Genomic DNA, 14,404 nt, shown 5'->3' with positions numbered 1-14,404 from the left:
CTGCCCCATGCGCTCGGCGTCTGGCTCCGTGAAGCCCCTGTGGGGAGCAGCCCCAGGTGGCAGGCGGGGGAGACTCGGCGCAGGGTTTGTACCGGGCTGGGGCGGGTCGGGCTGGGGTAGCTGGGGGGGAAGGGGCGGAGAGTTACGATCGAGGGGGACTGACAGAACTGGGTTGGGGGGAGCCCAGGGCTGGCCTAGCAGGGGCTGCGGGTCAGGAGTGAGGGGCACCGGCAGAGCTGAGCGGGGGGGGGGGGGGAGTTTACAATTAAAATTGCGAATGATGCAAACCCCCCCCCCCCCCCTTCTGGAGGGCTCGGCAGATCTCTGGCAGCAGCCTCTGGCCAGGTGGCCTGGTCTGTTCCCCTGTGTCTGGGCTCGGTACGGTGCCATCACCAGCGTGTCTGGGCACTTTCTCCCCTGCTTGGGCGGGGGTCAGCAGCAATAGCAGGGTCTGGTCCCTTCCAGGGAGGGAGCAGCTGGGCTGTGGGGGCTGCAAGGTCCTGGGGTCCCGGCCTTGTCAGCCATTCGCCCTCCCTCCTGCTCTGGGGCAACCCGGGGGGGGGGGGGGGGCAGGCCCTTCCCATCCTGCTAGCTACCCCTCCCCCCCGGAGCCCCCACGCGGTGCAGGGGCCCCCCCCTCCCCCCCGGAGCCCCCACGCGGTGCAGGGGCCCCCCCTCCCCCCCGGAGCCCCCACGCGGTGCAGGAGTCCCCCTCCCCCCGGAGCCCCCACGCGGTGCAGGGCCCCCCCTCCCCCGGAGCCCCCACGTGGGGCCAGGGCCTCTCCCTGCAGCTGGCTGACGATTGGCGAGGTCCTAAGTGACTGACAGGGCCCCCTGTGCGATGCTTTCCCAGTGACCAGCCCCCCCATCTCACCGCTTTGATGTGTCCTTCCCCTCAGCTCTTGTAACCCCCCTCCCCAGATTCCTGCCCGTTTCCTCGACAACCCCCTAAGCTCCCGGCTGGTGCTAGAGGCTCAGAGACGAGCCCCCATCTCCCCCCGCTGCCCTTCTGGGAGCCCAGGGCTCCGCGGAGACCGGGCCAGATGGCCAGGGCTTCCCGGTGCCGTGTCTGCTCGGCCCCCCCCCGCCTGGCCGGCCCGTGGCCAGCGCCAGCTGACGTCACTCGGCTGGAAGTGATGGGGAGCGGAGCGGGGGTTCGCTCCAGCCGGGCGCTTTATAAGGACGGGAGCGGAGCCGCGCGGCTCTCTCCGGCTCGCTCTCAGCCCCGGAGGAGGCCGGGGGGCCGGCTGGCGAGCGGGGGCACGAGGGGGCTCCCTGGGCCGGGAGCCGAGGGTCGGGAAGCAGGCTGCCGCCCCACCGAGGGGGGATGAGGCAGGGGCCGACATGACCGTGCCGCTGCTGAAGATCGGAGCCGTGCTCAGCACCATGGCCATGGTCACCAACTGGATGTCGCAGACGCTGCCCTCCCTGGTGGGGCTGAACGGCACCACGATCTCCCGGGCCGGCACCTCGGAGAAAATCGTGAGTCCCCGTGGCCGGGGGTCTGCAGGAGCGGCTGTGTCTGGGGGGGTGTCTGTCCATCCGGGTGCCCCATGGCCGGGTGTCTGCGGGAGCGGCTGTGTCTGGGGGGGTGTCTGTCCATCCGGGTGCCCCATCGCCGGGTGTCTGTGGGAGCGGCTGTGTGTGTGTTGGGGGGTGGGTGTCCGTCCATCTGGGTGCCCCGTGGCCGGGTGTCTGCACGAGTGGCTGTGTGTGTGTGGGTGTCTGTCCGGGTGCCCCGTGGCCGGGTGTCTGCACGAGTGGCTGTGTGTGTGTGGGTGTCTGTCCGGGTGCCCCGTGGCCGGGTGTCTGCATGAGTGGCTGTGTGTGAGTTGCGGGCTGTCTGTCTGTCCATCTGCGTGCCTGCGTCCGTCCGTCTGCGCGAGTGGGTGGGGGGGAGTGTCTGTCCGTCTGGGTGCCCTGTGGCCGGGTGTCTGCGGGAGCGGCTGTGTGTGTGTGGGTGTCTGTCCGGGTGCCCCGTGGCCGGTTGTCTTCATGAGTGGCTGTGTGTGAGTTGGGGGGTGTCTGTCTGTCCATCTGCGTGCCTGCGTCCGTCCGTCTGCGCGAGCGGCTGGGTGGGTGGGGGGGAGTGTCTGTCCATCTGGGTGCCCCGTGGCCGGGTGTCTTCATGAGTGGCTGTGTGTGAGTTGGGGGGTGTCTGTCTGTCCATCTGCGTGCCTGCGTCCGTCCGTCTGCATGAGCGGCTGGGTGGGTGGGGGGGTATCAGTCCGTCTGGGTGCCCCGCACGCTGCTGGGCAGCTGACTCGGGGGGTCAGGGTCCGTCCGTGTCCGGCAGCCTGTGCAGGGACCCTATCGGGGCTGTCTGTGTTTTGCTCCAGCTTGGCGGGGGATGCCCCGGCCTCTCTGCTCCCTGCCCCCCCGCCGTCCATCTCCCTGCCTCCCCCACTTCGCATGGAGAGCCCCCCGGAGAGCTGTGCCGCTGGGGCTGAGCAGGGCGGGAGCCCCGGGGGGAGAACAGACCAGCGGCTGCTCTGTGCTGTGGGTCCCCATCGCTGGGGACGGGGGGGAGGGGGCTGGTTGTTACAGATTTACTGGCTGCAGTGTTCTCTCCTGGCTGTCTGTCCGAGCATGGGGCTGAGCGGGGCTGGGGCCCCGCGGTCGCGCTCCTGCGTTTTCAGACTCCTTTGGCTCCGGTTCCCTTTGTGGGGTGGGGTGGGATTTTCAGACCCTCCTGCACCCATGGCAAATTGGAGAGGGAAGTGTCCCTGCTGTGGTTCCCCCCCGGCCCCTGCGGGAGACCAGGAGAGGGGTTGGTGGCCCCCCAGCTGCTGCAGGGGAGCTGATGGGGCCGTGCCAGTGACCCCGCCGGCCGGCCCCTCTGGGAGGCAGGTGCTGCAGGCACTGAGCGAACAATAATCCAGCCCCCCCCCCCCCCCAGTTCGTTAAGTGACTCGCGCCGCACTGAGCATCTCCATCCCCTGAGCAGCCCCAGGCTCGGCCGGCCACTTGCCGCCCTTGGCAGCTGGCTCTGGCGGGGCAGCGCTGGGTGGGGCCCACCTGAGGCTCCTTAATTGCCTGAAAAAGCCTCCCCCCCCAGAAGAGGACAACCCCCCCCCCCCCCCCCCCCCGCTCTGGCAGCTTCGTGCCCGGCCGAGTCGATTCTGCACCCGCTGGATGCGCCAGAGACTTTGCGCTTTCTCTGGCTTGAATTGTGGCCCCGGCCCGGGGGGTCCCAGCTCTGCCAGCGGCTGGGCCCCTCGGGGCAGCCGCGGGCTGGGGACGTGCCACTGGGTCTGCGATGGGACGCGCCCTCCGCCTCCGCCTCCCTCCTGTGCGTCTTGGAGCCTCGTTGGGGAGAATTGTTCGCTCGGGGACTGGAGCTGTCTTGGCTCGTGTGTCCTTCCCGAGCCAGGTGTCAGGTCCCCCCCACGACCGCTCCGATACCGAACGTGTCTGCTTCAAACCCCCTCAGCACGCTGGGAGGGACTGCAGGGGCTGGGGGATCCCGGCTGGAGGAGCTGGGGGGGGGACTGCAGGGGCTGGGGGATCCCGGCTGGAGGAGCTGGGGGGGGACTGCAGGGGCTGGGGGATCCCGGCTGGAGGAGCTGGGGGGCGGGACGGACTGCAGGGGCTGGGGGATCCCGGCTGGAGGAGCTGTTGGGAGGGACTGCAGGGGCTGGGGGATCCCGGCTGGAGGAGCTGTTGGGGGGGACTGCAGGGGCTGGGGGATCCCAGGCTGGAGGAGCTGGGGGGGGACTGCAGGGGCTGGGGGATCCCAGGCTGGAGGAGCTGGGGGGACGACTGCAGGGGCTGGGGGATCCCGGCTGGAGGAGCTGTTGGGGGGGACTGCAGGAGCTGGGGGGAGGACGGACTGCAGGGGCTGGGGGATCCTGGCTGGAGGAGCTGGGGGGGGGACACTGCAGGGGGCTGGGGGATCCTGGGCTGGAGGGGCTGGGAGTGGGGGACTGCAGGGGGCTGGGGGATCCCAGGCTGGAGGAGCTGGGGGGCGGGGGGACTGCAGGGGGCTGGGGGATCCCAGGCTGGAGGAGCTGGGGGGGGACACTGCAGGGGGCTGGGGGAGCCAGGGATGGGGAGCTGGAGGTGAGGGGGCTGGGCGGGCTGCAGGGGGACCTGCCGCCGCTGCTGGAGAGGAGAAAAGGGCCCTGATTCTGTGTGGATCGGGAGCAGCGCAGGGGAACTGGCTGGTGTGAAGCCGGCCCGGCTTGCTCAGATCCTCGTTAACCCCAGGCACAGTGCTAACGAGTGTGGAGGGTGGGGAGGAGGGTGCTGCCCCCCCAAGGAAACCCGTCCCCCGAAGGAGTTGGACTGTGTGGGGGCCGGCCCCGTGGAAGGGGTGGGACAGCGATCGTGGAGGGAATCTTCCCTGCCCCAGAGAGCAGCCTGGAGAGCAAAGCGCCCTGGGGCCAGCTGGCGGGGGGGAGATTGTAACAGCTTCCTTGCCCCCCCCAAGCAGCCAGGGCCCCCCCCAGCCCTCACCCAAGCCCTAAATTGCTGCTTTGTCCCTTGTGCGAGCTGCCTGGTCCATCGGGGGCCGGGGGCTGTGCCGATGCGAGTGGGCACCACTCCCTTGGCTCTGCTGGGGGGCCTGGCCCCAGCATGGGGGGGGTCACATGTTGCAGGCGGCTTCCTGGGGCTGCAGCTTGCTGGGCGGGGGGGATCGGCATGGAGGGGAAGCGCTCGGGTGGGGGCGGTTGGAGGTCGCAATGTTTAGCCCAGGCTGGTTTGACGCCCCGGCTCGGCGGGCGCGGTTCGGTGGCGGTTGGCAGCACCCTGCAGCGCGGGCTGCCTTAGCGCTGATCAAGCCGGCGAGGCGGCTGCATAGGGAATAACGATCCACATGCCTGCCTGCAGGACACCTGGGTTCCCCGCAGGATGCCTGGGTTCCCTCCCCGGTGCTGGCGGCTGCCTGCCGTGAGTCTGTGTCAATGCACCCGACGGCCGGGGCTGGAGCGTGGGGCCCCGGGAGGCAGTGTCCTGCTCCTCGCTCCGACGCCAGCTGGGGGAGCAAGCGGGGCTCTGATTGCTCTCTGTCCGCCCCGTCCGTCCGTCCTGAAATCTCTCGCTGTCGTGGGAAGCCCGTTTTGCTCACGGTCCCTCCCTGTGGGGCGCTCGCTGCGCCGCCCCCCCCACAGCTGTCGAGTGGGGGGCAGCCCCCCTTGCTGAGCGTGCTGTCCTCTGGGGAGGGAAGCTCAGTCCCACCCCCTGCTGCCCGTGTCAGCTTTCCCTGGCGATTGCCGTGGTGTGCGGGGGAGACGGGGCAGCAGGAGTGGCTCGTGGACACGCATGTGTGCACACACGGTGCACACAGACCTGCACACGGGTCCTTGGGTGTGTTCCCGGGTTGTTCCTGTGGAGGGGGCGGGGGCAGCGCACGGCTGCACGGGCCCCATGCCGGCTGGCCTGCAGCGAGCTGAGCCAGAAGCGCCTTGCTGGGCTCTGGGTCTGAACCTCCCTGGGGCTGCTTGCAGCACCCTGTTGGGGGGCCCCTGTGTCCGCCGACTTTCGGGAGCCTCCCCCCCCCCCCCCCGTAGCCAGGGCACCTGTGGCTCGGCTTGGCCGGCGGCTCGAAGCGGTTTGGTGGGGTGATGCCAGTGGAGTTGGCGTGTTTCCCAATGGGGTGCCCTGTGGGGGCAGGGCTAGAGTCCCCCACCTCCCCACACCCTCCCCAGACCCCCTCTGGCCCATCAAACACCCCTCATCAGCTTGGTCTCAGCCCGAAGCCTGGTGCCGCCCTGCCCTGGCTTGGGCACGCGTGGGCGGCTCCTGCTGGTGGTGTTAACTCAGCGTTTCAGGACCGCTGTGCTCTGGACAGCTCCTCGTATCTCCCTGCTCAGGGCCTGGGCTCCTGGGGCCTGCGGGAGCCTGGGGGAGCCCGGTGCAGGACAGCCTGGAGCTGCGAGGTGCGTCTCTGGGCCAGACGCCAGCATGCCAGAGGACAGGCCGTGTAAACTCAGCTCTCACGCAAACACCCACTGGTGCTTCCGCTATCTGCATTCCTGCAGCAGCTGTAACGGGGCATCAGCGCCCCACTGTGGCAAAACAGAGAGAGAGAGACAGACATCGTGGTCGCCGTGTGTCTGGGCAGTGCCTGGCCCGACGGGGCCCCGATCTCGGTCGCCGTGTGTCTGGGCAGCGCCCGGCGTGACGGGGACCCGATTTCGGTTGTCTAGATGCTGCTGTAATGTAAACAAGTCTGTGGCAGACCCAGGAATTGACACAGGTGTCCTGGCTCTCAGTCCTTGTCTAGAGTGGACCATGTAGCCACAAGCCCACTGTTATTTGTGGGTCCACTGAGGTAATGCAGGCCGGGCTGGATCCCTGGCTAGCGGCTCTGCTGAGCTCCATGTTGCTGGCTCTCCCAGTACGGCAGAAATGGCCTGAGACCCCCACACAGACGGGGGCTGGAGGAGGAGGAGTTTTGGGTGCCCAGCTCCTGCTGCCCCTGGTAGCTTTGGCAGCCTTCATCCAGAGCCCTCAAAGCTGGATCAGACCGTTGTCCCCATGGAGAGGTTAAGTGACTCGCCCATGAGCACAGATGGAGTCGTTGGCAGAGCACGGAAGAACCCAGGAGTCCTGATCTCCGTGTCCCCTGCTTGTGCTGTCCCAGGTAGAGAGCTAAGCTGGGGAAGGTCACCTCCGTGGGCATGCGTTTGGCTAGTTGGGTGATTCTTCTCCAGATGATCAGACTTGTCTTCAAAGGCATCAGCATTGTTTAATTCCAACTTCCGGGAGCCAACGCGGCTCCCGCAGCGGCTCCATCTGGGTTTGTCTTTGGATTCTTCCTCCTCGCGCTTGGCCCTCCCGACAGACGTCAGGGGGAGCACAGCCCGCCGGCTCTCCCTCTGGCTGGGCACAAGGGGCCAGCACAATCGTACCCCTGGTAGCCTCTCCGTTCTCCTGGCTTTGGGGGCTCCGGCTCTCTGCCCTGCCTCTGCGCCCCAGGCTGCTGCTCCTGCCAAACATCCTCCCAGCGCATCTGGCTCCAGCCAGCCAATAACTGCTCCTGGCAGCAGATTTTCCTTCCACGTTAAGAGCTGACGCAGGCGACCCCATGCCAGCTCCTGCCTTTCCCGGAGAGCAGCTGCATGCTAATGCTATTAAAAGCCTGCAGGCTGCCGTCCTTCTGCGTGGAAATACCTCCGGATCGCGGGGAAATGCTGCGTGCTGCCCCAAACGGGAAAGTACTGGGCAAGCCATCAGCTTGGGGGAGAGCGCGGGGCGGAGCTGCTGCCTGCCCCCCAAGCGGGACCCCTTGGCTGGCTGGGTACCAGGTGGGAAACTGGGCAGTGCATCTTAACCTTGTACGTACTCTGAGATCCTGTGCATGAGCCCCTCTTTGGAGTCGGCAGTGTCTGACACGGGAGATGAGATTGTAGCTATTCCAGTGATACCTAGAGACCCTGACTGAGATGGGGGGTGGGGGGCCTGCTGTGCCAGGTGTTGCAGAGACAGCAAGAGACGGACCCCGCCCCAAAGAGCTCAGAGTCCGAAGAGACAGGGTGGGAGGGGAAACTGAGGCACAGAGCAGGGCACTGCCAGAGCCAAGAGTAGAACCCAGGAGGCCTGAGTCCCAGGCCAGCGGACCATCCTGCCTCTCCCATTTTCTCATTCATGGTTGAGGTGTCGTTGGCTTCGTGTTCGGTCCGACCTTGCTCGGTGTATTTCATTGCTGTAATGAGGTCTATAAAATCATGACTGGTGTGGAGAAAGTAAATAGGGAAGTGTTATTTACTCCTTCTCATAACACAAGAACTAGGGGTCACCAAATGAAATTAATAAACAAACAAAAGGAAGTATTTCTTCACACAACGTACAGTCAACCTGTGGAACTCTTTGCCAGAGGATATTGTGAAGGCCAAGACTATAACAGGGTTCAAAAAAGAACTAGAAAAGGTCATGGAGGACAGGTCCATCAATGGCTATTGGCAGGATGGGCAGGGATGGTGTCCCTGGCCTCTATGTGCCAGAAGCTGGGACTGGGCGACAGGGGATGGGTCACTTGATGATTCCCTGTTCTGTCCGTTCCCCCTGGGGCACCTGGCACTGGCCACTGTCAGAGACCAGACACTGGGCTAGATGGACCTTTGCTCTGACCCAGTCTGGCCGTTATTATAATGGCAGTGATGACTGCGTGTGTGTTCACGTGGCGTGCTGGCTCCCCGGTGCGCAGCACGTTACCCCTCCCCCTCATAGCAGCCCTCTATGGGGATGGCTCCAGCCACCCTGAGACGCAGCCACCTCTGGGGTGGAACCCAGCTGCTGCTTAGCAGCTTTTTATACTGTACCAGAGTTTAGGCCAGGAAGTGGGAGGACTCGCCACCTGGGTCTCTGCACGGAGGCTGCCATCAGCCAAGGGGGTTTCCAGTGGACACAAGGCAGCTGAGGTCTCTGCCCTCGCAGAGAGGACAGATGGGACAGTGGTTCTTAGGACTCGATGGCCGGCAGGCACCATCTGATATGACCCTGCAGAGCGCTGGCCCCAAACCTTCCCTATTTGATTCCTGGCTCTGCCGCTGACTCCCTGGGTGACCTTGGGCACATCCCTCGGCCTCTCTGCACCTCAGTTCCTATCTGTACAATGGGGGTAACAGCCCTGCCACAGGGGGCGACAAACACTGGAACGATTGTGGGCCCAGGTACTGTGGAGACCCGGTGATCTGGGCTCAGTCCCTGGTCCGAAGAGCTGTTGGTCTAATGTGGCAAACGACCCTTTTTCTGTTGGGCTGGAAAGGCCTGATGGGGGATCTCCGCGGAGCTGGGGTGGGAGCCATGTTGTCTCTGGGCTGCCGGCAGGCGTCAACGCATCTGCCCCACGCTGGGGCGTCTCGGCCTTGCCCAGCCCTGGGCTCCAGGCTGGCACGTCCCTCCTGGCCTCTGATTCCTGGGCTGATGTAGCTGCCCCCGCATGCTCTACAGCCAGCTGCCTTGTGAACGCCAGGGCCAGACTCTCCCAGCCCTGCCGCCTGCAGGAGCCCGGTTTAGTCAAAGCGGCTAAACAACGAGCGGGCGTCTCCCTGGCGCTGGGCTGGGCTCCGAAGCAGGAGGCCGCCTGGCCCTTGTTCACACAGCACCAGTTGGCCCAGGCGTCAGGAGTGAGCCCCCGGCGGCCATTCCCCTGGGCCGCGGGCAGCGTCCGCACCAGAGCAGAGAACTGCCCGGCAGCCCTGGGCTCTGTTGGGACGGGGCATCCCCCCAGGTGTGGGGTGCGAGCCCCACACGCCCTCCCCTGCCCTCCCGCAGTGGGTCCGCAGGGTTCCCATGGTTCCCCGTGTCACAGATGGGGGGGTTGCATGTCACGAGCACTTGCAGCCTCGTCGCCTGTTTTGTGATTAGCTCCGAGTTCTAACGGCGCCAGTTTGCAGCTGCTGCCATGGGGCCCCCAGAGACGGCCCCTGGCCCTTCACTGCGCTCAAACGCTGTGTTAGAAGCAACAGAGGGTCCTGTGGCACCTTTAAGACTAACAGAAGTATTGGGAGCATAAGCTTTCGTGGATAAGAACCTCACTTCTTCAGATGCAAGAAGCAGTGAATTAGGCGTGTTCCCTCCAGGCGTGGCCCCAGGCCTCTCCGACGCTGTCCCCGGGGTCCGTGGGAACTGGGTCTGACGCTGGCCGGTGACGCCTGAGGGGGCACTTGCGCTGTCCGGCCCCTCGGGGCAGGAGCGCCCGGCTGCGGTGGGGGTGGGGCCTGTCATGCTGGGGCTCAGTCTGGGCCTGGCGCTGGTGCTAATTCAGAGCTCTGAGCCTCTCCCTTTGCCAGCGTCATGTGAGGAGACGTGTGTGCTGCTCCCTCCTTTGAGTGCCGTGTCTCCGTGCCTCAGTTTCCCCTTGGTCTATTGCGAGACGGATGTTCCTTGGCACTGTCGCTCTCTATGCAGCGCCTTGGGCGAGCAGGCCCCTGCCTCTCTGCCCTCGCTGTCCATGGCTGCCTCTAGGGAGGGCCTGGAGCTAGTGGGACCCTGCAGTGACAAGCCTGGACCAATGCCACGCTCCAGCCTGACGGACGGCTCTGTCTGTCCCTGTGCCTGGCACGCCTGCCCCTCTGCAGCACTGGTGCCGATGCCCCGTTGGGGATCCCCCCCACCAGCGATTGCTGGGCTGGAGTGTCTCTGGGAGCCTCACTGGCTCTCCCCGGGGTCTCCTGCCCCCTCCCGGGCACGTCCCGTCTCTCCACTTGAGCCTAGTTAGCCACGGCTGCCTCGAATGATCCCGCAGTAAGCTGGGCTGGCAGGCTGGGGCCGTGTGGGGAATGCTTCCTCTCCCGTGGGCCCCGCTCTTGGCCTGGCGCTCTAGCACAGTGCCCGGAGCAGAGCCCCCTTCCTCCACCGGTCAGCTCAGTCTGTTTCCTTCCTTTGGTTCCCCTCCTTGCTTCAAAGGCCTCGTGCGCGACCTTCGCACGGATTGTGTCCCTGTGCGTCGCCCAGCACAGGAATTGCCTTAGCCGGTCTCTGAGGGGGCAGCACTGGATGCCTAGGGGCCGTGCACCAGACCCAGGTGGGACCCGTCCGGCGCTGACATTTCACAGCCCTGGCCAGGGCGCAGTTTTGGCCCTGGCCTTGAAGAGCTCACCGGCTGAATGGGGCAGCAGGGCACTGGCTGGGGGAGTGACTTGCCCGCGGAGCAGTGCCCAGTCCCATGTCGCCACTCAGCGGGGTCCCTTGATGCGGCACCAGTTTAGTCCACAACCTGCTCTCCAGGAGCACCGAGCACCTGCTGCTCGCCCCGGTCGCTCATGCAGCAAACGTGTCCCATGTGCGCCCCTGCGAATGGCCAGACCCCAGCTCCCAAGTGCCCAGAGTCGTGTTTCGGGCCCGAATGCAGCCGGCTCGGCCCGGGCAGCTTTGCCTGTGGCTCTGGCCCTGGGCTGGCTCGTGTCAAGCGGAACCGCCCCGGGATTACACAGTCGGTGCTTGTGTGGCAGGGTAATTAGCGTCACCCCAGCGAAGCAGTCGTTGCTTTACAGTAATTGGCTAATCGCTAGGCACTCGGTGGTGTTCCTTGTAAAATCATTACTCAGGATGAAGGAACGCTGCTGATGTGGCTGGAAGAGGCCGTGTCACCCGTGTGCTCCTGAACGGCGCTCAGGCCTTAGCTCTGGGGACAGATTCTCAGCTGCCTTGTGCAGTCCTTCACACTAGTGCAAGGAGCACGCACCCTCTGCACTAGCGCAAACAAGGGGGGAGGGCAGTGGGGGGTCTGGCCCCATCTTTTTGCCCACGACTGACATGCAGCCCCTGCTGGACTAGGATAGAGCAGCTGTTTCACACGAGGCAACGTGGTCTGGGGGGAGGGCACTGGGCTGGGAGTTGGGAGCTCGGTCTGCTGCTGGGTGCCCCAGGCGACCTCTCTCGACCCTTTGGGGCAGGGTCTGGCTCTCCCTGTGTCAGAACGGTCAGACTGGGTCAGACCAAAGTCCCATCTAGCCCAGTGTCCTGTCTGCCGACAGTGGCCAATGCCAGGTGCCCCAGAGGGAATGAACAGAACAGGGAATCATCCAGTGATCTCTCTCCTGTCGCCCACTCCCTGCTTCTGGCAAACAGAGGCTAGGGACACCATCCCTGCCCATCCTGGCTAATAGCCATTGATGGACCTACCCTCCATGAACTTTTCTAGTTCTTTTTTGAACCCTGTTATAGTCTTGGCCTTTACAATATCCTCTGGCAAAGAGTTCCACAGGTTGGCTGTACGTTGTGTGAAAAAATACTTCCTTTTATTTGTTTTAAACCTGCTGCCTATTAATTTCATTTGGTGACCCCTAGTTCATGTGTCAGGAGAAGGAGTAAGTAACACTTCCTTATTTACTTTCTCCACACCAGTCATGATTTTATAAACCTCTATCCCTATCCCCCCTTAGTCGTCTCTTTTCCAAACTGAAAAGTCCCAGTCTTATTAATCTCTCCTCATACAGAAGCTGTTCTATACCCCTAAACATTTTTGTTGCCCATTTCTGAACCTTTTCCAATTCCAATTTCTCTTTTTTGAGATGGGGCTACCACATCTGCACACACTATTCAAGATGTGGGCGTCCCATGGCTTTATACAGAGCCAATATGATATTTTCTGTCTTATTATGTGTCCCTTTCTTAGTGATTCCCAACATTCTGTTCACTTTTTTGACTGCCACTGTGCCTTGAGTGGATGTTTTCAGAGAACTCTCCACAATGACTCCAAGATCTCTTTCTTGAGTGGTAACAGCTAATTTAGACCCCCTCATTTTATATGTAAAGCTGGGATTATGTTTTCCAATGTGCATTACTTTGCATTTATCAACATTGATTTCATCTCCCTTTTTCTTGCCCAGTCACCCAGTTTTAAAAGATCCTTTTTTAGCTCTTCACAGTCTGCCTGGGACTTGACTATCTTGAGCAATTTTGTATCATCTGCAAATTTTGCCACCTCCCTGTTTGCTCCTTTTTCCAGATCATTTATGATTATATTGAATAGAATTGGGCCCAGTACAGACCCCTGGGGGACACCACTATTTATCTCTCTCCATTGTGAAAACTGGCTAGTTATTCCTACCCTTTGTTTCCTGTCTTTTAACCAGTTACCAATCCATGAGAGAACCTTCCCTCTTATCCCATGACAGCTTACTTTGCTTAAGAGCCTTTGGTGAGGGGCCTTGTCAAAGGCTTTCTGAAAATCTAAATACACTATGTCCACTGGATCCCCCTTGTCCACATGCTTGTTGACCCCCTCAAAGAATTCTGGTAGATTGGTGAGGCATGATTTCCCTTCATAAAAACCATGTTGACTCTTCCCCAACAAATTATGTTCATCTCTGTGTCTGACAATTTTGTTCTTTATTATAGTTTCAACCAGTTTGCCTGATACTGAAGTCAGGCTTACTGGCCTGTAATTGCCAGGATCACCTCTGGAGCCCTTTTTAAAAATTGGCGTCACATTAGCTATCCTCCAGTCATCTGGTACAGAAGCTGATTTAAATGATACGTTACAAACCACAGTTAGTAGTTCTGCAATTTGACATTTGAGTTCCTTCAGATCTCTTGGGTGAATCCCATCTGGTCCTGGTGACTTATTACTGTTTAGTTTATCAGTTTGTTCCAAAACCTTCTCTAATGACACCTCAATCTGGGACAGTTCCTCAGATTTGTCACCTAAAAAGAATGGCTCAGGTTTGGGAATCTCCCTCACATCCTCAGCCGTGAAGACCAATGCAGATAATTCATTTAGTTTCTCCACAATGGCCTTATCGCCCTTGAGTGCTGCTTTAGCATCTCGATCGTCCAGTGGCCCCACTGGTTGTTTAGCAGGCTTCCTGCTTCTGATGTACTTAAAATTATTTTTGCTATTACTTTTTGAGTCTTTGGCTAGCTGTTCTTCAAATTCTTTTTTGGCCTTCCTAATTATATTTTTACATTTCATTTGCCAGAGTTTATGCTCCTTCCTATTTTCCTCACTAGGATTTAACTTCCACTTTTTAAAGAATGCTTTTTTGTCTCTCACTACTGCTCTTACTTTGTTGTTTAGCCACAGTGACACTTTTTTGGTTCTCTTACTGTGTTTTTTAATGTGGGGTATACATTTAAGTTGAGCCTCTATTATGGTGTCTTTAAAAAGTTTCCATGCAGCTTGCAGGGATTTCACTTTCGGTGCTGTACCTTTTAATTTCTGTTTAACTAACCTCCACATTTTGTGCAGTTCCCCTTTCTGAAATTAAATGCTGTTGTGTTGGGCCGCTGTGGTGTTTTCCCCACCACCGGGATGTTACATTTTATTATATTATGGTCACTATTACCAAGTGGTCCAGCTATATTCACCTCTTGGACCAGATCCCGTGCTCCACTTAGGACTAAATCAAGAATTGCCTCTCCTCTTGTGGGTTCCAGGACTGGCTGCTCCAAGAAGCAGTCATTTAAGGTGTCAAGAAACTTTATCTCTGCATCCCGTCCTGAGGTGACATGTACCCAGTCAATATGGGGATAGTTGAAATCCCCCATTATTATTGACTTTTTATTGTTCTAGACTCTCTAATCTCCCTGAGCATTTCACAGTCATTGTCACCATCCTGGTCGGTAATATATCCCTACTGCTATATTCTTCTTATTAGAGCATGGAATTACTATCCATAGCGATTCTATGGTACAGTTTGGTTCATTCAAGATTTTAACTTCATTTGATTCTTCGCTTTCTTTCACATATAATGCCACTTCCCCCCTCCCCCATGACCTGTTCTGTCGTCCTGATATATTTTGTACCCTGGTATTACTGTGTCCCATTGATTATCCTCATTCCACCAAGTTTCTGTGATGCCTGTTGTATCAATATCCTCGTTTAATACGAGGAACTCTAGTTCACCCATCTTATTATTTAGACTTCTAGCATTGGTATAGAAGCACTTTAAAAATCTGTCACTTTGTAGCTGTCTCCCATTACATGATGTAATTGAATGAGACTTTTTTT

At 60.6% G+C, this 14,404-nt stretch overlaps 1 protein-coding gene across 3 annotated transcripts in view; it reads left to right on the top strand.

Moving 5' to 3' along the window:
* The first annotated feature begins 1,344 nt into the window (after positions 1-1,344).
* The window catches only part of OLFM2 (olfactomedin 2), a 70,941-nt gene continuing 57,881 nt past the window's right edge, over positions 1,345-14,404 (top strand). The window contains exons 1-2 of one of the 3 annotated variants that reach the window (XM_065419463.1): positions 1,345-1,482; positions 5,553-5,578. In XM_065419463.1, the coding sequence (XP_065275535.1) occupies positions 1,345-1,482; positions 5,553-5,578 (164 nt within the window). The remainder of the gene's footprint in view (positions 1,483-5,552; positions 5,579-14,404) is intronic. The other 2 variants (XM_065419465.1, XM_065419464.1) reach the window with 2 other exon arrangements.

This window comes from Emys orbicularis, chromosome 19 (assembly GCF_028017835.1).
Source record: "Emys orbicularis isolate rEmyOrb1 chromosome 19, rEmyOrb1.hap1, whole genome shotgun sequence".
NCBI classification, from domain to species: Eukaryota; Metazoa; Chordata; order Testudines; family Emydidae; genus Emys; species Emys orbicularis.
This window is presented reverse-complemented; position numbering and strand designations above follow the sequence as displayed.